This window comes from Zootoca vivipara, chromosome 7 (assembly GCF_963506605.1).
Source record: "Zootoca vivipara chromosome 7, rZooViv1.1, whole genome shotgun sequence".
In the NCBI taxonomy this organism is placed as follows: Eukaryota; Metazoa; Chordata; class Lepidosauria; order Squamata; family Lacertidae; genus Zootoca; species Zootoca vivipara.
Window position 1 is genome coordinate 62,841,514 of NC_083282.1, and position 26,017 is coordinate 62,867,530.

A 26,017-nucleotide genomic window follows, 5' to 3' on the forward strand; every position below is an offset into this window, starting at 1 on the left:
CTCTGGTGTGGCCACAATGAGAAGATTGGAAGATTTCACTTTTTGTTTTAAAGTAAGCAGAGTTTCTCATTACATCTTAAGCAGGAAGGATTTTTGTTAAACTGGTTTGTTCAAACATGCCAAGACAGTCAAGCCAAACATGTTTGGGTCTTGTCTTCTCCAAACCATATTCTCCCAGCTTCAAACACTCTGGTTAAAGGAAGTAATAGCTTCTGATCTCCTTGCAGCCACATATGGGGAGAAGGAGACATCTGAGCCTGAGCTCGTGCATGTAATGTATAGTTTAGCATTACATCTGAGCCTAGCCAGAGTTTTCACATCTATGAGTAAAAGCGCACAGAATTAGGCTTTGTAAGAGAATTGTTTGTTTTAACTGAATTAATTCTTCTGAATTTATAACCTGAGCAGAGCAAGTCTGATGTTTTGATAAGGCATAAATAATAACTTTGGTGGTCTTACTTTTACTTGAACATGCACAGACAGGGCTCTGCAGCATGAGGTTCATTATCAACCTTTTTATGTACGGTATAATTTACAAGCATATATATTATTAAACATTGATTTAGAACTTACCCCAAGTGGCTGTTCTCCTAACCTGTAGAACAGTGATTGGAAACCTCTAATTTACCAGTCTCTCCACAGGTTTTACCTCCTCCTAGGCCACTGTTTCCCCATAGTTGACCTACTACCTTCTGATCAGCTAAGCAGCATTGGTGGGAGTGAAAACTGTGAAGTGGGGAGATTTAAACCTTCCCTTCCTGAGATCCCCCCATTTATTAGGTAAAAACAGAGGAGCAACAGGGGAGAATGGACATGACTGAGTCCCCCTGCCCAGCTGCCCAGGGGGAGAAAAGAGCAATCTTCCTCTATGAACAGCTTACTATGTTTCCATGGTAAGAAATGAGCTGTCTCAGTGAACAGCTCAGAAAGCAAAGCAAAGTATGTGTTTGTGTATGTATAGATATAGACACATACACACAAAACACACACAGAATGTGAATCCTTTGGCCCTATTTAATTTGTGCTTTGGCTCCCTGCCACCTGTGTTCTGTCGTCAACTACTCTGTTCCCCTGTGATAGAGGATAGAAGTGGGGGCTGAAAGACCAAAAGAAAGTGTGTATGCATAGAGCCTAAACTGTAAGTGATCAAAATATGAGAGAATATAAAATGCATTTCCTCTTTATGTGGTGCAGTGGTCAAAATGTGAGCTTTACAATTTCCATATTTTTGGGCACATGGTTTTTAAAAGCCTCAATGTGTCTCTTAAGTGGGACTTTTAAAAATTCGGCAATATGCATTTAGTTCTCTATACACTTCAATAACTTAGTATCAGGTTTTGAAGCCATTCAACTCACCTGCCTCTACTGCCCGTGCTGGAGGTACTAGGTGGCCTCACAGGTGTGTGTGAATTGGATAAACCTAAGAAGGATGAATCATTGTTTACACCAGCAGCATGAGCTGTATAACTGCACATCTAAAGTTATACAAGTGATACCCTATGTATTAGTACAGACAGTACCACTGGAACTAAAATAATTCAAAACTTCTACATTCAATGACATTTCAAGTTTATTAATCTCACAATTCCCCCCCCCTTAAATGAAATAGTTGCTCTGATTCCTTACGTCTTAAGCCAAGCCCTAAATTATTTCTAATCCCAATTACTTTATTCTGCTGCAACTATCATAAAGGACTATTAGTGACTGCATATTAACGACAAACATATGATACATTTAAAGAGAACCTACAGTAATATAGGCTGACAACCCTGGGAATAATCAGGGACAACTGAAAAGGTTGAAGTGTAGAGTAAAAAGGAATGAATGCTGATTTACTAGCAATACATTTTGAAAGAGACCTTACACACTGTGAAGTATGAAGTATAATTCAGAGCAATTTTAGTACTGCCATTTGTCCAGGTGTGTAGAGAAAGGTCTATAAACCCAGTTTCTCCTCCTCTCTGTATTTTGCACTTACTTCCAACATTCCACAGAAGTGGCACAAATAAGCAAGTTATGCTAGACTGAATTTTCACAGTGGCAGATGAATTTCAAGAACAGGACTTCAATTGCACTCTGGCACAGAATATTACACAGCTGCAAGTCTATATAAATAGTACAGAAGCACCAGAGCATGGAACAGATATGAAAAGAGATTGCTGTTCAGCTCCATACTAGCCATAGCAATTGCACTCATTTTATGAACTATTGTTGTATACTGTATTATGATATTGTGATTTTATTGTTTTGGTTTTCTGGAAACTGCCTTGGAAACAATGATGATGGGTGGTACAGAAAACTTAATTTTAACGCTTACAGGATTAAAGCTTGTAGTCACAATGCAATAGTTGCTGGTATGTACTTTAAAACTATTGGGCTCATGAGCCACAATAATACCGTTTTAAATCTATTTCTACTTGCGGCTTGTTGAGCAGGAATCTTTTTGCTGCACAGACTGGGTTACTCTTTCTAGTGAGCTGGTAGCTACAATGCTGTACTCCTTTCTATAGCCCTCTCATTTACAGGTTATTTCATGAAGGGGAAATTATTTCATGCATAAAAATTGGGCTAAATCACAGCTACATAAAAGGTACAGACACTGGAAAAGAGAAAGAAGTGCTCATCAGCATTATTGCAGAAGTTACTAGAGATAACTAGATGAGATTAAAAAAGGGATGTTAAGACCTGAGAAAATGTACTGGAAACATCAAATTTCTTTAAAGTATTTGGAGCAGTCATTATTAAAGTTGCTGATTGTTTTAAGCAGGTCTCAATTTAAGCAGAAATGTACATATGCCCACTGCCTCTTCCCAGCTTACCTGATGAGCCTGGAGACAGGGCTGAGGGCCCAGGGGAGGGATTCATACTGCTTATAGGCTGAGGGGGTAGATGGCTGCCTGCGATATACCTACTTAGTAAATTATCTAAGTTACTGGAACCAGCATCTTCCAGCTGAAATAAAGGAGGACAGCCACACAGTGATTCTGCCAAGTCTAAATGCAGCATGCTAGAAATGACAGCTTGAGGATCATCTGTATTTTCACTGAAGGAGTTTAAAGCACTAGCACTGATTCATATAATAAGGGAAAACAAACAGCTGAATACTCAATTTTGCCATATTTGTATTTGCTAAATTCCTGCATGTATAATCAAGGAGTCTAGGAAATGACATAGCTACAAATTATTAATAAACTTTAGCACAGAATATTGTAGCAAAATCTTAAAATTCAATGAGTTTTAAGAAGCAAGCATACTTCAAACTCAGTTGTCAATACTGATACATAGGTTTGTGTCAGAGAGAGGTCTACATTCAGAACAATTTCCACTGCTTTTGGAACTCTTTCATTGTACCTTATATTTTACTCAGCAAGTTGCCCTGATTTGTATGTTTTAACTATCTTATTCAAATATAGGACAATAAACACACCATGTTTCTCCAAAAATAAGACACCGTCTTATATTTATTTTTCCTCAAAAAAACCCACGGTGGCTTATTTTCAGGGGATGTCTTTTTTATTATTAAATTTGGTACAGTTTAACCTACAAGGTTAAACTGCCTATCACTATGGCTTATTTTCGGGGTATGGCTTATTTTCAGAGAAACACGGTAGAAAGGGAGAAACCATATGCTTTCAATATTACTAAGAGGGTTGCCACTAGAAGTATGGAATATATATATATATTTAAGCTGATCAGGGTGGATGGCAAAAATAGTTTAGGATACCTGATCTAGTTTTAAAAAAGAATACATTTATTTTGTAGTAGGGCTTTTCCTTCAAGCAAGGTCCAAGGGTAGCACTGACCCATCAATAATCAACACTGCAGGAACTTCATGTAAAATTGGCCAGGGCCCAAATGAAAAAGATTGTGTGGCCTTTTTTTTTAAGGACACAGTTTAGGAAGGTTGTGAGGGAGTTACAAAAGCAATTAAGTGAAACCCCCAAATAAAACACACATTTTGGCATGATAGTAGAAGTGTTTTAGAAGTTAAAAACACACTTTTAATGGACACATTTGGAAAGCCTTGTGTATGTGCTTGTGGGCTGGGAACAAAAAAAACTTTTTGGCATCACTGCAGAGGGCCCATAGAAGCATATGGGGGGGGTGTTAATTCATTAAATGACAAACTGGGAGGACACAAAAACATCTTGAGGGAGCCATGTGGCCCAGGAGTTAGCAATCCCTACCTTAGAAGACATACAGCTGAACTGAAAACATTTCCTGCATTTTAGTTTCAGTACAGAATAAATTTACAGACACAGGTTCTAAAAATCATAAATGCCACCCCCCAGCAAAAAAAAAAGATTCTAAATAAGAATAGTGATACTAAATGGTGTAAAATGCAATGAAAGAGTGAAGCAGATTAGGACGAGACACAGTGATTTGTCCAGTGAGTTTCATAGCTGATTAGGAAAACAAGACAGTTCTGGTCAGTTTATGAGATGACCCAAGTCAAATGTACCTTTTCAATACAGTTTTTTAAGTGTTGACACCAAACACACAATTAATAGCTAGAAATTTTGATGTTGTATTATTAGCTTTCATCTGATTTGATATAGCATACTAACCTGTATAGGAGGAATATCTGGCAAGGAAGGCAAATTTTCTGGGTTGGTTACTGAAGGAATAAGTTCTATTGCTGCTACAGATGGGCTTGTTGGACCACGGTTCGCATTGGCCATGGTGGCTGTTGTAGGGCTTGTTGGGTTGATAGTATTATTGTGCACTGAAACAACTGGGAAGGGACCTGCATGTCCTGGGTTTGAATGCTGCCAAGACAAAGGAGAGGGGGAAGCAAGAGAGAAAAAATATTGTTATGATAAGGAGCAAACCCTTTCCTATGCAAAACTGGAAATTTTCAAAGCTTGTTGCTTTCCAGGAATTCTATCCATGAGTTTCCCATTGCTGATAATTGTTTTAAACCTTCTAACACATTTTGCATTCTATTCACTTTTTTATAGGTCAGAAGGTTCCATAGAAATTTTAAGCATAAACTTTTTTCTCCTCTTTTTTAAACCTTTTTGCAAGCTTTCTACTTCCCCTCAATCGGAGAACGTAACAAATTATTCCCATATTAACATGCTGGTTATCCAGCCAGAAGGCAATAAAGTTGTGAAAGGTAAAATGTGGCAGCAAGTGCATTTCATTAGATGCTCCATTAGCTTAAAAACTCTGCATGTGGCTAGTAATATCCAAAATTTTACAAGATTCCTATTATGCGGCTCTTTGAACAGCCAGCAACATGGAAGTAGATGTCCCTTTAAAAGAGGTTTCACAGCTGATATATACACATAGAAGCCGAGCTGAATCAAAAGTCCAGAATCAAAGATGGGAAACAAAATGTGCACACAGCATATACTTGTCTTTGTAAGTGTGGCTGCATCATGTACTGGGGCCCGTTGTGACGCGATATCCCTGGGAGACGAGCAGTGTTCTGAGCCATTCTCATCTGGTGGGCTTGGAAAGCACCGCAATTCATTCCCCTCTGCATGGTCTGCATACTTATCAACCTCGGAGGCTACAAAACATTATGTATTTTAAAAGATGAGATAAAAGCAGTCCTCTTTGCCAAGTGAAGAAAATGAAGATGCATCTTTGTGCTTTACAAGACAGCGCTGTAAACCCTACCTTAAACTTTGTGGAATAAGGTAGAACTCAAAGTGCCAAAGGTGCACTTTAGTGTCTACAACGAGTGTCTTAATTTAGATCATCTGAAACTTGCCTGTTGCTGCAGCATCTGTGGGCCTGCCTGGCGAGGGATCTGTCCTGCAGGCTGCCCCATCCTCATCTGTTGTAACTGTTGGTGTTTTTGTTGTGCGTACACCTGCTGTTGCATATGCTGGAGCCGAAGCTGTGCAAGATTAATTTGCTGTGGAGGTTTGCTGATGTGGTTTGTTCCCGGAGGAACTTGCCCCACTACTACATTAGGAGTATAACCTTGGGTTGGTTTGTTTTCAATAATAAGATTACCTAAACAACAGGAGAGAGAATTAATTGTCAATCACAAAGTTATTTATTTTAAGCTAAATGTTAACAATCTAGAAGTTTTACACTATGTACACCCTAGCTTCACAGCAGCTAAAAAGATAAAAGTTAAAAATAAATGTACTTTTAATCAATATATTCAGAGACCGGTAATTATTTGCACTTCCTTATTGGCTTTAAATAAGAGATTGGCTCTGGTGTACCCATATCTTACCTTAGTTTTATGCATAAACATACATCACAATCAACGCCATGCAACACATTTTTGCAACAAAGTAATTTTGTGTCATCAATAAGCATTCTATATTTTATGAACTCATTTGCATAGCATTAGAAGGAAAAAGCCTTAAATACAAAATAATTATTGCTTGTGCATAATATGCAAATTATATATTGTAACTTTAAGCATTCTAGAGATTTTTAAAGGAAACACATTTAATACTTAAGAGACTAAAAGATGACAGACAGAAAATCATACAAATATAGCTCTGTAATTTTTACACCAGAGGCCTTTTGCAAGTGGTGTCCGGGTTATGGAATATCCTCCCCAGAGACAGCTGCCTGGCTCCTAAGCTGTAGGGTTTTTTTTGATGCCAGGTAAAAACCCTTCCCCCAGTCTTTTCATTTTTAGAAACATGTTTAGGTGCCTTGGGGCCATTAGAACATTGTTCTGGTTTTTGCTGGCTTTATTCGGATCATTTAAACTTATTTTTTATTTTATAGCCATGCTGCACTTTATGTGGGTTTAAAAAATAAAAAGTAAGATAATTTACTGTTTTCTGTTAATGCTGTAAGTATAAAACAAAACCTAAGAACATTTATAACCATTTTAGGATAATAGGAGCCTTGTGTTTCTTTACATGTAAGAGTCTTTCCATTATAATCACATTAAACAAATTATCTTTCTGATTCAACTAAGCTGGCACGCTAGCAGACGTCAGCACAAGGGCTCTCAGTAGTGCAACAGGGCTTTCCCCTCACCTCCCTGCCACCTCTTCCAATTCCACTCTGAAGAATTGGGAGAACCCCCAGAACAGTGTGCGGAGGGGAAGGAAGAGATTGCTGAAATGCTTCAGAAGACGGAACAATCAGAAGAGTGCAACATTTAATTCCACCCCTTGTCTTGTGTAGTGATGCTGAGATGAAATACTGCAGTGTCCCTTAATTCAGAACTACACAACAGCCAGCTATGTACTTCTGTCCTTGCTTTCAAAGATTAAGTTGAGCGGTGAGAGATTGAAGCAAAGATGCCTCCAAGTTATTTGCAAATAAGACCACGCTGTTTAGCAATATGATTTTTCTGTTTCATCATTCAAACAGGAATTTGAGTGATTCACAACTTTAACACAAGCATGGAGAGACTGTGACCCTCCAGATGTTGTTGGACTCCCTCTCACCAGCCTCAGCCAGCATGGCCAAGTTCAGGAATGATAGGAATTGTAGAAAACCTAGAAGGCTATAGGTCCCCCCCTCCCCAATTTTACATTTTAAGTACTGTGCCCCAGATTCAAAAGACTATATGGGAAGCGTCTGAGCACGTACTAATGCCTTTGCAGTACAATTTCTCAAACCAATTTCTGACAGACCTCGTGACATAGCTGAAGCAGCAAGAGTTATAGCAAGTCCTAGTGTGCATCACATGCCCAACAGACACTTGTCTCTTGGACAGCCTCTAAGCTGGTTTTACAGAAATCCAGATTACAGTGGAACCTCGGTTTATGAACACCTCGGTTTATGAATTTTTGGTTTACGAACGCCGCGGACCCATCTGGAATGGATTAATTCATTTTCCATTACTTTCAATGGGAAAGTTTGCTTCAGTTTATGAACGCCTCAGTTTATGAACAGACTTCCGGAACTAATAACACCCATGCTTCGGGTTAAGTACACTTCAGGTTGAGTACTCCGCAGACCGTCTTGAACAGATTAATCCACTTTCCATTACTTTCAATGGGAAAGTTCACTTCAGTTTATGAATGCTTCAGTTTATGAACAGACTTCCAGAACCAATTGTGTTCATAAACCGAGGTACCACTGTAATGCATCTTAAAATACTTATAATGAACTGAATTTGTGTCACCAAACAAAAGACAAGCATTTCAATTCTCCATTTTAGCTAAAAGTTTTGCATTTGTTAGTTGCTCAAGAAACTTTCTGCAAATTAATGTGAATTGTCTGATAAATGTGTAACTACCCCTCTGCATTTTTAAACAAGCAAGGTCTGTTTTCTTTTGCCCAGTTTTTGGTCTGTCCTTTCGTTGATCATCTGAATTCTAAAACTAGTAACTTCCTTGAATCTATTCTACTGTAAGCTGCAGTGATTTGTGTATTTTTAGATTATCTTGCATCACAACTTCAACTCAACTTTAGTAATTCTAAAACAAATACAACTTCCTGGAAGGGTGACAATCTGTTTTATGCAAGACCACACACCCACTATTTATTGAATGGAGGTCTAAAATTAATTATCACTTAGAAATCTTTTATTCAGTGTTACTGGAGCCAAATCAGTACTTGCACTCCAGTACCATTAACTGCATTAGGAGATCCCTCTCTTCACAGTTTATTTAGGAACTTGACAATGACACCCATGGTTTTCCCCAGTTTCAGAATTATCCTTGCATTGATTCTAGAGATTTGTTCTAGTCATATGCATTTGTCAAAGGCCATCCTCATCACTGTTCATTCTTCAGTAAATTAAAGACAAGATTTATTGATTTATTTTTACTTTCTGCTCCCTCTAGGATTCCTCTGAAAATATTTTTTAAATGTAGTTTTCCAAGACTTCATTTCCAATACCTTTTTCAGTTCCCAAGGTATAGCCCCAATCCAAAGGGCCACATGATGAGCTCTGCACATGTAGTGGGGGGTTCCGATACCTCCCCCTTTCCAGAAGCATCCCCTCACAGTGCCCAACAAGCTGCCCTGAAGCTTGAGGAACCTCGAAAATGTCCTCCAACAGAGTAAGAGGAGTTGCTGCTGGAGAAGAACACGGGAAAAACCTGGTATGGACATGTGCACACCTAAGAGGCTCTAATCTATTTTGCTCAGTATCCTATCCTGGCTCTTAATTATCCAACCAACAAATTCTCTCATCAACGTTCTCTGTTCTTTTATATTACTTGTAGTTACTATGGGGAGGTATAGAAGTCTAACACATGAAGGAAGAGATTTTAATACACAAACATGGATCTAAATGGGAATTTGCCTGCTATTGCCCTTTCTCCTATATATGCCAAAAGCTGGAGAGCCATGCAGGAAGGTATAGATTTCTCTCCTGTGAAGCTGTCTCTCACTTGATACTAGAGCTTTGCCATGCATACACTTTGCTCAGCCATTGCATCACTGAAGGAATCTTGTTTTCACTCATCTAATCTGTTGCTATAAGGAAGGTTAACAAGTCTTTAAAGCCAAAATGTCCTGCCAATACCAAGCAAAAGTATTTTGGGACCAGTTGAAATCCGGTGCCCAATTTTCTCTTAGAGCAGGGGTTCCCAAACTACGGCCCCCGGGCCGGATGCGGCCCAATCGGCCTTCCAATCCGGCCCGCGACGACCCCCGCCGCCCGCTGCCGCCGCCCGCTCTCACGGCGCGCGGCGCAGCGGCGATCTGAAAAATCGGCAAAAAATTGCCGAAAATCCTTTGTGCGCATGCGTACGGGCCTCTCCCGACCCGGAAGAGGTCATTTCTGGTGCACTTCCGGGTCGGGGGAGGCCCATACGCATGCGCACAAGCGATTTTCGCCGATTTTTTTCCGCCCGTGTGCGTGTGCGCATGCGCACGGGCGCGCACTCCCCCGCCCTCCGGCCCGCTGCGCGCGCACTCCCCTGCAGTCCGGCCCACCGCGCGGTCGGCGCGGCGGGCACCGGCCCGCCGCTCGGTAAGTCTGGGGACCCCTGTCTTAGAGTATCTAAAATGTGCTGCTAAAAGTTCTGGGAAGTTTTCAGCTCTGTTTAGCTGTTTTACTCATATTACTAAGTCTACAGGACAAATACTAGACTGAGTTTTCCATGTGTATTGTTTTCTTCTTCTTTGTTTGTAGAAATATGGCAACTAAGTTGCAGCCTAACATACTAAGAAATTTGGAACAAACGAGTCTTCTTTGAACGCCTGAATGTGGGCTACCAGATTTGACCCTCAATTGCTTTCCCCTTCAAGGAAGCACACTGATTGAAGACTGACACTTTCCAGTGTCCTTTATTACTAGAGAGGGATAGAAAGGAATGACCAACCGAGTACATGGAATCACTACTGATCTATACAGAGTAATCTTGCATGTAGTTCAGCAGACACTCTTCACTCCTCCTCCATCACCAATGTCATGACCCTCCTTTCCCCGCTTTGGTGCCTGCTCATCACTCCACCTCTCTTGTCACAGTGCTATCTTGGAAGACTATTCAAGCTGTATAAAATCTGGAGAAGCATCTGAAGTAGCCTAACACCACCGTATTCGATGACTAACAGCGATGCAACGCTACCTATCAAGGCATATTGATTTCCAAGTGAATAACGATGCATCCAGACTGTAGAGAGAACTATTCTAGTGACAGGGAGTGCATGCAAAGCAGAAGCATAGTTTGAGAGAAGCACCTGGGTAGTGAGTGGCTGCATATGTTATAAAAGCTTTGGCTCGGATCCAACCCCATACAAGCAAACAGATGACAGTTCATCATGTGCACAGGGGAGGAGGGGACTTGCCAAACAAGGGGAGTTTGGCTTAATGTCTGCTTAAAGTCAGAAAATTTTATGCAATTATACAGTGAAAAAAAGCTTTGTGGTATGAATGGATCCAAGCCACTACCACCAATTTTAGTGGTAGTCTACAGAAAATGCTATCTATTTCATGCTACTCATCATATTAAGAATTTTTGCACATTGAATTCAGCTTTCAGAAAAATGGAACACCCTCTCACCTAAGTTGACTACATTCTTTGCCCAGAATGTGGGATCACAATGGAAGCGTATTGCTCCATTAGCAGCTGGGACAGGATCACATCGTGCTTTTAAAATATGTCGCAGCTGGAACGTGATCTGTGAGAAGACAAACACTCTCAGATTAGTGATGACATTGTGCAGAGAGTCAACAAAAAGAAGTCGACAAAACAAAATGCAAATTGTCAGCAATTTTGTGTGGCTTTGAGCAAGTTGCCATCTCTTATCCTAACCTATCTCATAGAAATGTTATGAAGCTAAACCTTATTTTCAGTCCCTTAGAAGAATTGCAGGATACAAACATGAGGTTGCAAGAGAATTACTACTGGAGTGCAATACTTCTAAAATATAAGAAGGTAGATTTTAAGCAAATAGATGGTGGCACAGGACTAAGCCACATTCAGAGTATACCCAGTGGAATGAAAATTGCAACCATTTCATTTTATTTCAATGGATCTACTTTAGGAATAGCTTAGTCTGATACCACCCAGAGTTCATAAGCCTAGTTTAGAACAATCTGGTAACTTGTATTCTTATACATGCCTGACTTTAGTTGTATCAATGTTCAAATGATAACACAGAAAACATACACAAAATATAGAACAAGACTTTAATTTCCCCATGTGAGTAGAAAGCAAACGATGCAATTTGACATGGGAAAAGATCTATTGTAAGTCAAAACCCCGGAATTGGTTTTAAATTCCAATTTGCTTCAATGATTAAGGCGTCACCCAAAACTCATGTCATTCAAAGTGAAAGACACACACCCTGAGCAAGGTGCTAGACTTTTATCACTTTGGAATTACAAACTGAGTGAGCCATACCAATACTCACAAATGATAGTAAATTCCCCTTAATTTGTTCCCCTTATCTTCCAGCAGCACTTCTGTCAAGCTAAATGCCAAATTCCAGTACAGTACTAAAATTTTAATGGAAAAATGTGCTTCCTGTCTTTCACTGAAACAGACACAGGAATTACTGAGAATTGAGCAGGATCAGTTCACAGCAACTGCTGATATTGATCCAAGGCGGTAAGCAGTGATGCAAGTAAAATTTTGATGGCCCACTTCAATTGGCATCTGAAATATCATGTAAACACAACTTTTATAAATACTATATTAATTTTCCATGCTATATAAATGTGCTAAACATTTAAGGCAGCTGCCAAATGTAGTCCAATATGGAAGGTAAAACTTAATCAAATAAAACACATTCAGATATGGTTTTATGCAACCAGGGTTTTAGTTCTGATTTGCAGTCCATCATTAAAACTGGTTTTGACTTGAAGCAAATCAAGTGACAACTTCATCAACTGAAGTTTCTGTTTTTTGGTTTTACTTTATCCTGTGTTTTTGGGTTTTGTTTTGTTTTACAAATAACTAGAACTAGAGAGGGGAAATGGAAAAATTTCCTTGGGAAAAGTTTTACTCTTTAGAATTCTTGGTGAATGCTGTTATGGTTTTTAACTTAACTACCCAGATGGAGTTGTTCATTGGATGGTATATAACTGTTAAAACTAATGGCATATGTCTGTCTGAAGAGACAATGGAAGAGTGAGCCATCGGGTGGGTAAAGTCAAACCATTGGAGAATTAAAGTGCCTGCTGTGGCTGTAGAATAGACTAATATGGGAGAAACATGTTTTACTGCTGGTGGAACAAATAAAGGTGTCTGGTTTCACTGTTACAGATGCACCATGGCATTTCTTCTTTCTGTGCTTCTCTCAGTGATCATTTCTCCTCTGGACACTACTATGGATACATGACCTGACTGACTGTCTTCAAGCATGCGGTCATCTGCAAGAGATTCTCACATGGCACTGTTAATGTTGTCAGCCTTCATGCCACATTTGCAGACATCTTTGTAACATAGAGTTGGTCTGCCAACAGGCCTGGTGCCTAAAAACAGCTCCCCATAAAGTACATCTTTGGGGATCTGGCCATCTTCCATTGTGTGGACGTGACCAAGCTGCAGTAGACGTCGCTGAGACGGAAGTGTGGACATGGTGGGAATGTGGGCTTGGAAGAGCACATCTTTGTTTGAGACTCTGTCCTGCCATGTGATGCCCCAAATCTTCCCGACACCGCGCTTACAGAAGGCATTGAGGTGTCGCTCCTGGTGGGTCTAAGTTGCTTTTGACTCACTTCCATCATGCAGTGTGCTCAACATGCAAGCCTGGTAGACCTTCCTCTTGGTACTGGTTGTTAGCATCGCATTCTCCCATACCCTTCTGGAGAGGTGAGTTGTTGCTATAGCTGCTTTACCAACACACCGTCAATGGAAAGGTTGCTGGTTATGGTGGAGTCCTTTTCAGACCCACTTTACTGGTACTGAGTAAATTACATATAGCTACAAGGCACTAAAGGTTCAGTGACTGTCTATACAAGTGAAACTGTTTGTTTGAAACAACATCTAACTCCATGAACTTTGCAAAGAAGCCAACAAATTGCCCCTCAGCTGACCATCATGAAGCCTAGGTAACCACCAGAAACTATCTGGCCTGACATCAACTCCTGTATAGATTCGGGAACAGGTAAAAAACCATTCAGCACCTGCTAGAAAGACCTACATAATTGTCAACACTATGTATTGCAGCATTGCATTTACCTAATCAAAAAGCAGCATGTGTCAGGGCTAGCTGGCTTGCCAAACAAACAAACTTCCAAATTTTACAGTAATTTAAATATCAAGTTTGGAATAAAGTGTGGACTGGAAATACTTGTACAAATATTAGCAAAGTGGCATTAGCTGTACTTACCTCAAAACTTTGAGAGTAAGAAAAACATGGATCTCCGTGATGCAATATTCTTTTATTCAATGCAAGAATAAGAGTATAATCTATGCTATACTGGAATTCAAAGCTTTCCTTACCAGTCGCTTGCTATAGAGTAATGCAGTGCTGCTGCCACTTGCAATGGCCCAATTAGTAAAGTTCATCACATGTTTCACCTGCCGTGACAGACCACTGATATCGTTCTGCTGCTGTATTAGCTTCATCTGTCTCTCCTTTGTTACAGTCTGAATAGAAACAGTGCACACATATCCATTTTTAAAAAATAATACCAATGCAATAATTAAAACATCTATCTATGCAACATGTGGATACTTAGTAGAGAAGTAAATCAGAAGTGTGGCTATATATAACAAATAGTGGGTAAATTCCAACATTTTGAGAGTGGACTTTTATTTGTAGAATAAATTTGTGCCGTACTGACACTGAGTGCAGAACAAAAACAATTCATTGGATTCTGTTAATTGTTTTTTAAAATTACAATTATCATGTTGGCATGGACATGATCTGAAAATGTACACTGCTGAAAACTTGCTGAAGCTAAGTAAGTGGTTGGGTGGGAGACTTTGTCAGAACTCAAAAGTTCAAACAACAACAGAAGAAAATTGGATACAATTGTAATAAATAATATTTATAGTCATTGGCAATACCATCCATTCTTATTCAGTTTAATTATCGTTGCAAACTTCAGTCTCACAGATGGATTTATTTTAGACATGACTTCCTCCAGTTTCCCAGTAACCATAATTGGAATCATTAGTGTTAGTGAAACTGCAAGCAACTACTTCAGATGTATTTCTTTCCTGTAATGCTGAAAAGTGTAGTTAATTTTAGATTATTTTAAAACATAGATGCTGGGTTGTACCCAGTGATGTTTGTGCATGAGCAGAATGAGATTCCAGTCACACAAATAATAATAATAATTATTATTATTTATACCCCACCCTTTCTGAGCACAATTCAAAGTGTTGGTGCTGACCTTTAAAGTACTAAATGGCCTTGGCCCAGTATACGTTAAGGAGCGTCTCCACCCCCATCATTCTGCCTGGACACTGAGGTCCAGCGCCGAGGGCCTTCTGGCGGTTCCCTCACTGCGAGAAGCAAAGCTACAGGGAACCAGGCAGAGGGCCTTCTCAGTAGTGGCGCCCGCCCTGTGGAACACCCTCCCATCAGATGTCAAAGAGATAAACAACTACCTGACATTTAGAAAACATCTGAAGATGACATTTAGAAAACAACTTCTTAATGTCTGACATTTTAATGTATTTTAATCTTTGTTGGAAGCCACCCAGAGTGGCTGGGGAAACCCAGTCGGATGGGCGGAGTACGAATAAATAAATAAATTTATTATTATTATTATTATTATTATTATTATTATTATTATTATTATTATTATTTCCCTTTATCTCTGCTCCCCATAGCTCTTTGCATGCTCCAAAAATCTGCTCCAGAGGTTGGGGGACCCTTTGGTTTGGGGGATTGATGGGGCCTCAGAGGAGAAGAAGGGAAAAGCCTGTTCTGCCCGATTATGGGCAATTCCTCCTACCACTATAGCTCACAGAACAACAGAGCCCTGTGATATTTGGTAGTGATTCCCAGCCCTCTGGAGCAGCTTTTTGGGGGCAGGGCAAGGGATGATACAGATGACTGCAGAGAAGAGGGGAGAAAGAAAAGATCCACTGTGTGAGCCTGCCTTCTACTCACATGATGTTGGCTACATCCCATATATACAATCTTATTATTTTATACATTATCCACCTAAAAGATGCTCAAGGCAGTTCACAAAAAAGGAAAAACCTACAAGAGAATTGTAACTGCTCCATAATTTTGCATTATGATTTATTTCTTCAAAAAGTGCTAATTTGATGCAAGTTGTTAAAGCTAGCTTTGTATCTACATTTTGACCAAGTTTGCTTCAAGCAGTCATCACCTACTTAACCTATCAAATAAATATAGCACTAGCAATAAACATCCCCCATACCATCCCATTTGGTGCTTGTTACCACAGAGCTTAGGGTTTTAATAGCCTTGCTTTCAGGCATCTCAGTAATTTTATCAAAATTAAAGCAAAAAGTGGGGCAATCTATACCTCTGGGCATCACAAGGGAAGACAACATGGCATATGAATATGTAAAGTTTCAAAGAACTCTACAAAAGCAACATCACTGTTATAGGTCACATTTTTTAAAAAAATTTTTTTACTATTTTTATTTTCATGTAAAGAATCATCTATTTCTAGAATTTCATTTGTTTATAAGAATTAATTAGTATCATAATGAATGGATAGAATACCATTCAAATTGTGCCGTTTCTAAATTGCAATTAACTTTTTATTAGGAGCACAGTACACGCACAGTACCTTTGGGTGTACTAAAATTTGACTGCAATCCTATACCCACTTACCTGGGAGTAAGCCCCACTGAACTCAATGGAAGCTACATCCGAAAAAACATGTATAGGATTGCATTGTTAATACTGCCTTTCAGTGTCTTAATTTTTCTCCTTAAAATGTAACAAGGAGAGGGGTATTCTATTAGGCTTTTGTATTTTGAAAAAAAATTACAAGTATTCCCATAACAACAATTTGACTATAAAAATTATACCACATTGTGAATTTTGTAAATTATTTTCCTTTTCAATATTTCCACTGAACTACATCTGGCTATGGAAACCATTTTGAGATATTGGTACCATGTATAAGATTAGCATATTAAAAACATTTTCTTTATGAATATAAAAGCCAAACATGTAAAATCTCATCCCAACTGATTAAAGTCATCAGAAAATTGTCCAATTCAAAATGTTCTGAGCAACCCACATCACTAACACCCTTTCAACCTGTGACAGGGGACTTGGGAATGAACAACCCAATATTGTAATGAGACACAAAGCTGCAATGTAGATGACTAGTAACTTGTCATCCACTGAAAAAATAATAATCTGCATCAAAGTCAGAAGAATTATAATTGTTAACTACAGATTCAATTAGTGCCACTAAAATAATCCTGCACACTGTACTTTCCCAAGGATGCTGTGAGCCATGAGGAGACCCCTCACAGAGCTACAAGCACTCTTAACTAAAGTTCCAAGAATTCTTTGAAGGAAGCCATGATTGTTTAAGTGGTGTAAGAGTGCTTTAAATGTAGGGTATGGATGCAATCACACAAATCTGAAGGGTAGGACAAATATCAATGAGATATTTCAAAATTAAAAATGATGCATTTGACAAAGGGTAAGATTTTTATGAGACATTACACAGAAAGCAGCACACTAAAAAGTTATGTTACCGAGTGACTCTGCAATTTGTGCTTTACTGAACTGTCATGAATATTTACAATCCATGTTGGTTTTAGGCAGGCATATTGCGAAAGGAACTCAATGGCCCTTTCTGTACTTAGCTAAGCCGTAGTTTAGGACTATATGCACAAGCAGCAGCAAGCCTCAGGCACACATGCTCCCCACTTTCCGCCAGCATAGCCATGAACACAATGAACACAATAGCCATGAGCACAATTGTGTGCAAACTGGAGGGAAATCTGGTTAGGTTAAACTACAGTCTGTTAACAAGTCAGGATAATAAGCCACAGTTTGACTCTTGGCTTGCTTGACTAAACTGGGTAATTTAAACTAACCAGAGATATACAAAGTTTGAATGTAATCATGCTTGCTAGCATCGTGTGTGAAATGCGCCAAGAATTTCATAATGGACAAAACCAACCACAGGGTTATTCAAGACAGAAGAAGCCATATACGTGCAAAGATCACAGCAGGATTCATGCCAAACATTTTTATTTATGTTGCATTTAGTTGTACCTCAAGCTGTTGTAGGAGAGCTTTTCCTTTTTTATTGATTTCATTAATGAGGGTAAAAATAGCCACTTTGATTTCCTGTTCTACTCGTTTGTTAGTTTCATTTACTTCTTTTATCCTGAAAGAGAGAAATGTGCTGTCAGGCAGTAGCATTGCAACATTTTTAACCTTTTCCCCCCTCAAGCAAAAATTCAACGTATTATATAAATAGTTACAGATTTATATGAAGTATGTTCAACTTCAGTACAACATAACATCCAACCATATTTTCCCATTCATTCTTAAGAGGAAAATCTTACAAGTAATTTCTAACCTACTCTTCATCAATTAAGATCCCAGAGTAATGAAACACAGTGCAGTGCTGCAGTAACTGCACAGGTGGTATGCACATACTTTCCATCTTTAGCCGCAAAAGGGCAGGGAGGTTGCCTGGACGTTCTAATTTGTTAGTGAGGAAGGCTCTCCCCGCCAAAGCTGCAAAGGACATGGGCACACTGTTCTGCATTAAACAGGCACTTGTGAATCTGGTACAACAGATAACATTTGCAGAAATCTATTCGTACACGTGGATTCTGTTTGCTGGATCAGGATGAATAGCTGCTCTACTTCCATCTTCAGAGGCTAGAATTTTTGTAGTCCTATAAACTAGCCCATCTGAAGAAAAGAATAATATAGTATAAGCATTATTATAGAAATAATAATAATCACCTACCTATTTTGCACCTGAGTAGCTGCAAAGTTAACATAATTCTTCTTTTCAAGGAGTTTGGCTAATAGATTCTCAATAGCACCCTTTTGATTCTGAAACGCTTCTTCCAAAAACTGGTACCTTTCCAAAGCAAAAAACAACATGCAATTATCAAGCAGGAGCACTGCAGTAAGAGGAAATACTGGATTGAAACATAAGCTTGCTAACGTGAAAAGTGGCAGCTGCCTAAATACCATTGGTAAGGAATGCTTAAAAGACAGGTTTGCAATTGGGGATTTCTTGATCGAATCATAGAATTATAGAGTTGGAAGGGTCATCTAGTACAACCCCTTGCAAACAGAATGATCTCAAGGCCATTAGCAACACCTCTGTTTCAATTTTCAAAACAAAATCCAGTGTTTCTAGAAATCCAAGAATATAAGCTATGTGGTGATTTTGTGAAAAATCATTTGCATTCTGCACAAATATTTTATCAGGAAGGCTGAATTATGTGTTCATGCTGAACTGTCCATTCATTAAATGGTTTGTTTTTGCTTCACTGATATTTTACTTTTTAAATATTATGAACCACTTATGTATAGGTTATTCCAATACTTTATTTGAATAAAAAGCTCTGCACTCAACCCTGGAAAAGCAGCATAAAAATATTAAATAATAATCAAATATATGGAATCACAATGAAATGGTCAAGCTTTTGCAGAATCCCTTGCACGTCAAATTTTGCTATTCTTCACTGCTGCAGATGCCAGAAAATATTATTCATGAACATAAGTCTGTGAATATAATACACTGTATTATATCTGTTGTCTTATTTTATTACCAGGGTTCATGTCTCAGTAATTTGTACTGTACTTGTCCAGATTGCAATCTGCATTACATATGAATCTAAGCTATTGTAGTGGTCCATCTATAAGGCAAGAAGAATACCGTGAGCTTGCCATCTTTATTTTAGTAAACCAGACCCAGCCAACTGGTTAGCAAAAAAGCTCAATCAACTATCCATATACTGTTAATAATTAATATCAAATTAATATTGTCCAAAGTTTCTGAAATAGCATGTTATTCTAAAAATCTGTGACCAATCTTAACCTCAAGAATTTCATGCTCCAGAAACAACATAATGAGAATTTCCCTGAAGAACTAAAATATTTAAACAAGGAAATTACCTTAGAAGTATGCCCTAGAAGGTGCAAAGATAACAGACTGAACACAAATATCCTAGCATACAGAGGCAGGCACTACTACACTGATTTTTTTCTTTCCTTATGCACAGCTTCCTGTACCTCTAAGAAGTCACCAGTTTATAAAGTTCAGCAGGGCGATCTTACAAACCAAATCAATGTATTCAACTGGAAAACGATAAATGTTTTCATTAAGCTGCATTAATGCTATAGAAGCGGCAATGTTACAGATGCATTCTTCAAAGTACTAATTATGGAAGCTAAGACAAGTATTTCTGCTTAAATGATGCCTATATGCATATTTGACCAGAGGTAGCCATTTGCTGAATCATATTTCTTTCATAAACTCAGTGATTTTGAAACAATTAACATTCAGTGTTGCATCAATCTACAGAATGAACTCATGCAATAATAGCCTAAACATTGTTATAGAGTCAGCATCATCAGTGCCAATCCTATTAAAATATTAGCATCTAATTGCATACATCAGTTCATGAACCATTTATTTTTTGTTCCTTTTCATAAACTGGCCTTGTTTACACATCACATTAAACCACAGTTAAATGAACTATGGTTTAAGTGAAGGAGCAGCATGGTTTAATGTGGTCCACACTACTCAAAAATTTCCAGTTCCCATTTCACTCCTCACCACTATGATGCTGCCACATCAGGGAGGAAACAAGCCTTAGTCTGTCTTATCATTGTTCCTCTCCAAACCAAACATGAGAAGAAAACCAAAAACAAACCTTTGCTCATAGTTTGTTTGGAGAGAAACAAAGCTTGAGATTGGGTTCAGCTACAACAAGAAGCTTGTTTGTCCCCAGCAAGGCAGCAGCACAAGTGGGGACCTTGGACTATATGCACCAGCACACAACTTATTCAGACTAAACTACCATTTTGTTTAAATATCATTTAATATGACATATGAATCAGGCTTTCGTCAGTTGCTCTGAGGATTTCCTTTAATAAGGAAAGAGTGGGAGATAAATTTTTGTATAAAATAATCTATTTCTAAAATTGATCATTTAAAAAGCAGTTCCTGATTAATTGGGCAATACATTGAAAAAGTCAATTATTTTTGACTGATGTACTTACAAAAATGGCAGGTGCTGATGCCCTCTTTCCCTTCTCTACCCCACGCTGGAAGAAATGCCTCTTCTAAGATGGTACTTGCTGCACACATCATGTAAAATCAAGATATGTTTCCCCACAAAAATATTGCTTTATTCATGTACAAATGTGCAATTTAAATCATCAGCTAAAATTCATGTGATTAAGATTTCTTTAACCTGATAACTGCTCTATTGCTACTTAGAATCAGTACTGGAATTAAGAGCCCCAAGCACCACCAGCCCAAATCTATCTGCTACAGACACAAAGTTCACACATTTTATAGCAGAAATACTTGAGGACTGTACAGTATTTTAAATGCATCTGCTGTGTGAAGAAACAGCACAGGAATAGAAGAGGAGCCATACCTATGTTCTTTGTGTTCCAATAACTGGCAGTCTCTGCATGTCAGTCTGTCACAAGTTTCACAGAAAAGTTTTAGCTGTTCTTGTTTGTGCACAGGACAAAAAACAGCACGCTGACCAGATGCTCCAACAGCCTCTGTGTTAAAAAGAGAGAGAGAGAGAGAGACTTCTTGTATTTTAAAGTAAAGATTAAGTCAGTCTACAGATCAAAACTGGCAGAAGAGTGTGCAGAGCTCAAGAGGGTCAATGCAATGGCACGGTTCTCCATACAGAGGCACAGGTCCCACCATTTCTGTCTTTCGGTTTCTTTGGATTGGGAAAGTACTATGTTCCACTTCCCATCTATTTCGGCTATTCACTTCTTTCTCAGCAAATACCCTTCCCCTCCAAAAAAGAACCAAACACTGTGTTACTTTTGTTGAACTTCTGCCTTCAGCACAAAATCCCTTCCCAGTTTCATTTAGGTCCTGCATTAAGGGAACAATCCAGCAGCATTAACATCCAGCTATGGCAGTTGCCTTGCAAGACATTAAAGGGGGGTGTTGCTTTTGGTGAATGTTTGTGGCCTAGATATCAACCGGAGGAAGTTATTAAGATGGTGGAACCACATCTCCATTATCCCACTAATTAACACTATCCTGCCTCACTAACTACTGTCCTATTTTCCTACAATTATTTATCTCTAACCTGTGAGAGAATCTCACTTGCTCCAACTACCTTGTGTCTCCAACTAACACTTTTCTCAACTTTCAACAAACTACCTTCCACTCCCTGCAGTTCATTGAAACTGCCTTAGTCAAAACCACCCATTTCCAGATCCAAATAAACATAAAGATGTTACTTTTCTTACTTTCATCTTACAACACTCTTATATTTATTAATTTATATGTCACTATAAAGCAGCATCAAAAAGTAGGCATCTGCCCTGTGGAACATGTACAGTAATCAAATATTTGACACTGTGTCTCCGCTGGAGGAAATGTTAGAAGAGGGAGAAGAAAGGAGAAGGAGACGAGTGTAAATTGGAAGAGTATGCATTCCGTTCAGTTACATATACAGGTACTTCAGCTTAGCTTCAGTAATGAAAGAGGAATAAGATGCAAGCAAGCATAAACAACCTAGATAAGTCTTCATCACTTATAAATGGTTTAACACAAGCACTGCACGTCATGAGTAGGTCTAGGATTGCAATAGCAGGGACAAAACTAATAGGGTGTGTCCACTAACCCACCTACAACAATCTGTCTTCTGACTAATAAACTGCCAGAAATTACTCATCTTCATATATTTTAGTGATACTGCCAATATTACATTAAGGAAACAGACATGTGTGGACAGACTTTTTGTGAAAACTTACTGCCAATATTTAAATGTTTTTTATTAGTGAGTGGAACGTTATTGTACTTCAGAAATATCCAAGAATTCTTTGGTTTTCCAATGGGAAACCATGGCTATAGCATCAGAAAATGGACAGCAGAAGGTAGCCAGGTATTGAACTTAGCAGCAAGGGTGTCAGAATTGTACCATGGGCTACATAACAACAGCAACTGAGCTGCCCAATTGAAAAGGACCGAGTTGTGTATGAAATTAAGTATTTTGTGTTATTTGCTTTCCAATGAAGTCACAAACTGAGTAGATGCAATTCAACAGCCTCTCTCTGTTCTAAAACACAAAAATGACATGGATTTTCAGTATACTAAGCTATCTATAGAGTCAGAGCTATTCTTGACTGGCATGTATTAAGTTAGAAACGGAAATTTCACCTGAGGAGACATCTTCTTTCTTTCTAATCATGTGATCCTTAGTAAATTTAACTCGTTGATGAGCTTCTATGCAGGTTTTGCACAGCCATTCTCCACATTCCACACAGAAACCAACAGCACTAGAATTATCTTCACAGCTGGTGCACACCTAAAAGCCGGGGGAGGGGAATATTTTCAGATGCTGAAGCCTTGACACGTCAATCCAAAAATTACCAAAATATTTTATCTTACACAAGACAAAACTGAAACCACATTGCAAGGAGAAAAGGGTAGAAGTGTCATACCTGTTCTGATTTCTCATCAGAGCTGCTGGGTGCTTCAGATGTGTCTTTGACAAAGTAGTTGTCTACCAAATCTATTTGCCTGCATTCCTGGCGACAGATTGGACACCTGATCACACCAACTGCAACAAAAAAGGGTACTTCTTATACTTTACTGGATTGCCATAACTTGATTTTTAAAATCATCATAATATTTGTAATTAAAATACAGAATCTTCTTCCAAACCTATTAAGCATACCGGTAATATGTCCAAGGACAATGCATAAGAGCACTTTCAGCTCCAGTGGGCGAGATAAGATCATGTGTTTCACAAAATATTTCAAATTCCTATAAGGCACAACATTTATTTATTTTTAAGTGTATGGATAACCTGGGAACTAACACACTAACAGTGCTCCATAAAGTTTCAGAACAGTTGGTTTTTATTATGCCACACTTCATCAGTTTTCAGGGACATTGCAGTTTATGAAACTAAATAAATAGCAGCGCAACAAATACAGGTTGATGGCATTTTATGAATAATTCTTCCAGGCTGTTTTTGATCCTTTCCACTTAGAGGGTTGGATCCAGACCAAGTTATATGAAGTTAAAATCACGTCATAACTTTGATTTCAGCAGGCCCTAATTTAAGTTACACTTAAATCAATGGAAGCCAAGTACAACTAACTTAATATGGATCTATCCCATAGTTTCCTCAAAACAAAACAAAACAACGAGCAGTAAGGCATGAACAAATATTGGTTGATGTTTGCAGCTTGCTTGGTGGGAAGCAAATTATGAGCCCAGGTTCAGACACTGAACATCATGCACATTCATGTTAAATCAAAGTGTGTGTTTAACTTTAGTTTAATATGACATGAGAACTGAGTCAAAGTCTACGGTCTGATTCACATGTAATGAGAAGTCGAACCATGGCTTGGCGTGAATGTATGAACATGATAGCTCCTGACGACAATATCGCAGGCACTTTGCTCCTCCCTGGGCATTTTAGCTCTGCACAGCCTCAGAAGGCTATAAAAGGCTGCCTTTGAGGAAGATCAAAATGGGTCTTTCTTGGAGCTAGCAGGTTCACATTGTCACAGTAAATCATTATGTGGCTTACCATGATACAAGAACCAGATCTATGTCACATTACAACAACAACAACAACAACAACAACAACAACAACAACAACAACAACAACACTTTTATTTATACCCCGCCCTCCCCAGCCAAAGCCGGGCTCAGAGCAGCTAACACCAAATATAAAACAACTTGTTAAAATACAACTCAACAACAAGACTAAATACATCAAAATTAAATTAAAAATTAAAAATGCAGCCTCATACAAAAGGGAAAAAGAAAGGGAAAATAGGGAAGGGAATCAGGTTGGCTCCAGGCCAAATGCCAGGTCGGGGCCAGTGTTGAGAGGGCCCTGGTTCTAGTGGAAGCTAATCTGATTTCCTTCGGGCTCTGGACCTCTAAGGTATTACTGTTTATGGACCTTAAGGTCCTCTGTGGGGCATACCAGGAGAGACGGTCCCGTAAGTACGAGGGTCCTAGGCCGTAAAATAGCAATCACAATAAAATATATGCTGATGTGCCTTTTGATGAATGACCGTAATAGTTCACAACATTCATCGGTAGGATTTAAATATGAAAGAACAGGAGTTTGACATTACTGAATGTTTGTACTATTACTAATATGCTATTAGTTTGAGCTTTCTTCTGCTCCATTTTCAATAACGTTTGAGAATACAAGTACATTTTTTAAAAAACGGTCCCTAAGCAAGGACTCTACCTTTTCAAAATGGTTATGTGCTAACAGATACTGTTGTGCCTTGTGCAAACACATTCTGGGTAGAGCTTAAGGCTGAAGAGGTTTTCTCATCAGTGTTCAAAATTTCCCAGGCACAAATCATGTTTTGTGACTGGTGCGGGTTCAACTGTGGCCATGTGGAAATCTCTGAATGCCTGGCTGCATTGCAGGGGGGTTAGACCAGATGAACCTTGTGGGACCTTCCATCTTGACATTCTATGATTCTATGATTTCTTGTGCTACTTTCTTGATAGCCAGAGGATCTTAGTGGCCAAAGGGAGGTACGTAGAAGAATTGTGGTGCATTTAGCATGGAATATAGGAAGTTTTCCAACAGTCCTCTCCTAGCCAAAAGTTGCTGCATATCTTGAGGATACAGTATTCTCCTATTTCAAAATTAGAGCTGTTTTTAAGGAGTTGAGCTGGTCTCCTTATCATCAAAGTATTAAAGGTTGAAGTTAGGTTGATGCATTAATTGTGCATCTAAAAAACTAAACTATTTCCATAATTAACCCCTGTGGAAGATCATAAGGAGGTGAGAGGAGCCAAGTGACAACTCAAAAACATTTTGTGTAATTAATCTTCCAATTGTTAAAAAACCTACAGCAAACACATAAAATTGAAGAAATGTCAAGAGCATTGTTGGATAAAAGCTAAGCTATAAATGGAACAATTAAATACAAATAATTATGTGGTACCAGCCAATACTATAAAACTGGTAAAGCAACCTTTTTTTAATTGGACAAACTTTTTGTTGGCACAGAAATAGGCAAGCTTTCAAGTTACATTTTAAAAAACAACTCACCAGGCAAAAAGGGGGGGGGGGAGGAAAGGAAAGGTAGGCATGTCCCAAAATACATAGAAGAGATTTAGTACCAGTCTGGATATTTGCTTATTTTTGTACAATCTTATCTGAGTGTATTTAGGTAGGGGAAACCAAGAAGTGATGTAAGAAATGGGGAGCAGCCATAGCACACTGCTAGATTTTTTTCCAGCTGAGGAACATAAAAGAAGCCCTATCTACTACACCAATATGATGCTGCCTACAGCAACCATACTGATAGCTGCACAAAGCTCACAAGCAGGACAGAAACAAAATACAACTCCCACACTTTTGCTCCCCAGCAACTGTTCAGTGGCATTTCATAATTGAACATGGAGGTTCCTTAGACCCACCAGGCCTATGCTCCATGTATCTGTCAAATCCCTTTAAAAAGTCATTACTGTTGATACAAATTCCAGAAATTATGTACTGTTAATTTATTTTGTAAAATTTATACACCACTTGATTGT

At 38.7% G+C, this 26,017-nt stretch overlaps 1 protein-coding gene across 7 annotated transcripts in view; it reads right to left on the reverse strand.

Annotated features, from left to right (window-relative positions):
• Nucleotides 1–26,017, reverse strand: part of TRIM33 (tripartite motif containing 33) — a 63,866-nt gene that overhangs the window by 17,919 nt on the left and 19,930 nt on the right. For 2 of the 7 annotated variants that reach the window (XM_035121656.2, XM_035121653.2), the window contains exons 2-14: nucleotides 22,930–23,048; nucleotides 22,646–22,793; nucleotides 20,886–21,018; nucleotides 18,230–18,346; nucleotides 17,521–17,635; nucleotides 13,788–13,934; nucleotides 10,899–11,016; nucleotides 8,785–8,964; nucleotides 5,723–5,970; nucleotides 5,351–5,518; nucleotides 4,569–4,769; nucleotides 2,820–2,952; nucleotides 1,357–1,420 (exon numbers count right to left, since the gene is read on the reverse strand). In XM_035121656.2, the coding sequence (XP_034977547.2) occupies nucleotides 1,357–1,420; nucleotides 2,820–2,952; nucleotides 4,569–4,769; nucleotides 5,351–5,518; nucleotides 5,723–5,970; nucleotides 8,785–8,964; nucleotides 10,899–11,016; nucleotides 13,788–13,934; nucleotides 17,521–17,635; nucleotides 18,230–18,346; nucleotides 20,886–21,018; nucleotides 22,646–22,793; nucleotides 22,930–23,048 (1,891 nt within the window). The remainder of the gene's footprint in view (nucleotides 1–1,356; nucleotides 1,421–2,819; nucleotides 2,953–4,568; nucleotides 4,770–5,350; nucleotides 5,519–5,722; nucleotides 5,971–8,784; nucleotides 8,965–10,898; nucleotides 11,017–13,787; nucleotides 13,935–17,520; nucleotides 17,636–18,229; nucleotides 18,347–20,885; nucleotides 21,019–22,645; nucleotides 22,794–22,929; nucleotides 23,049–26,017) is intronic. The other 5 variants (XM_035121652.2, XM_060277161.1, XM_035121655.2 and 2 more) reach the window with 4 other exon arrangements.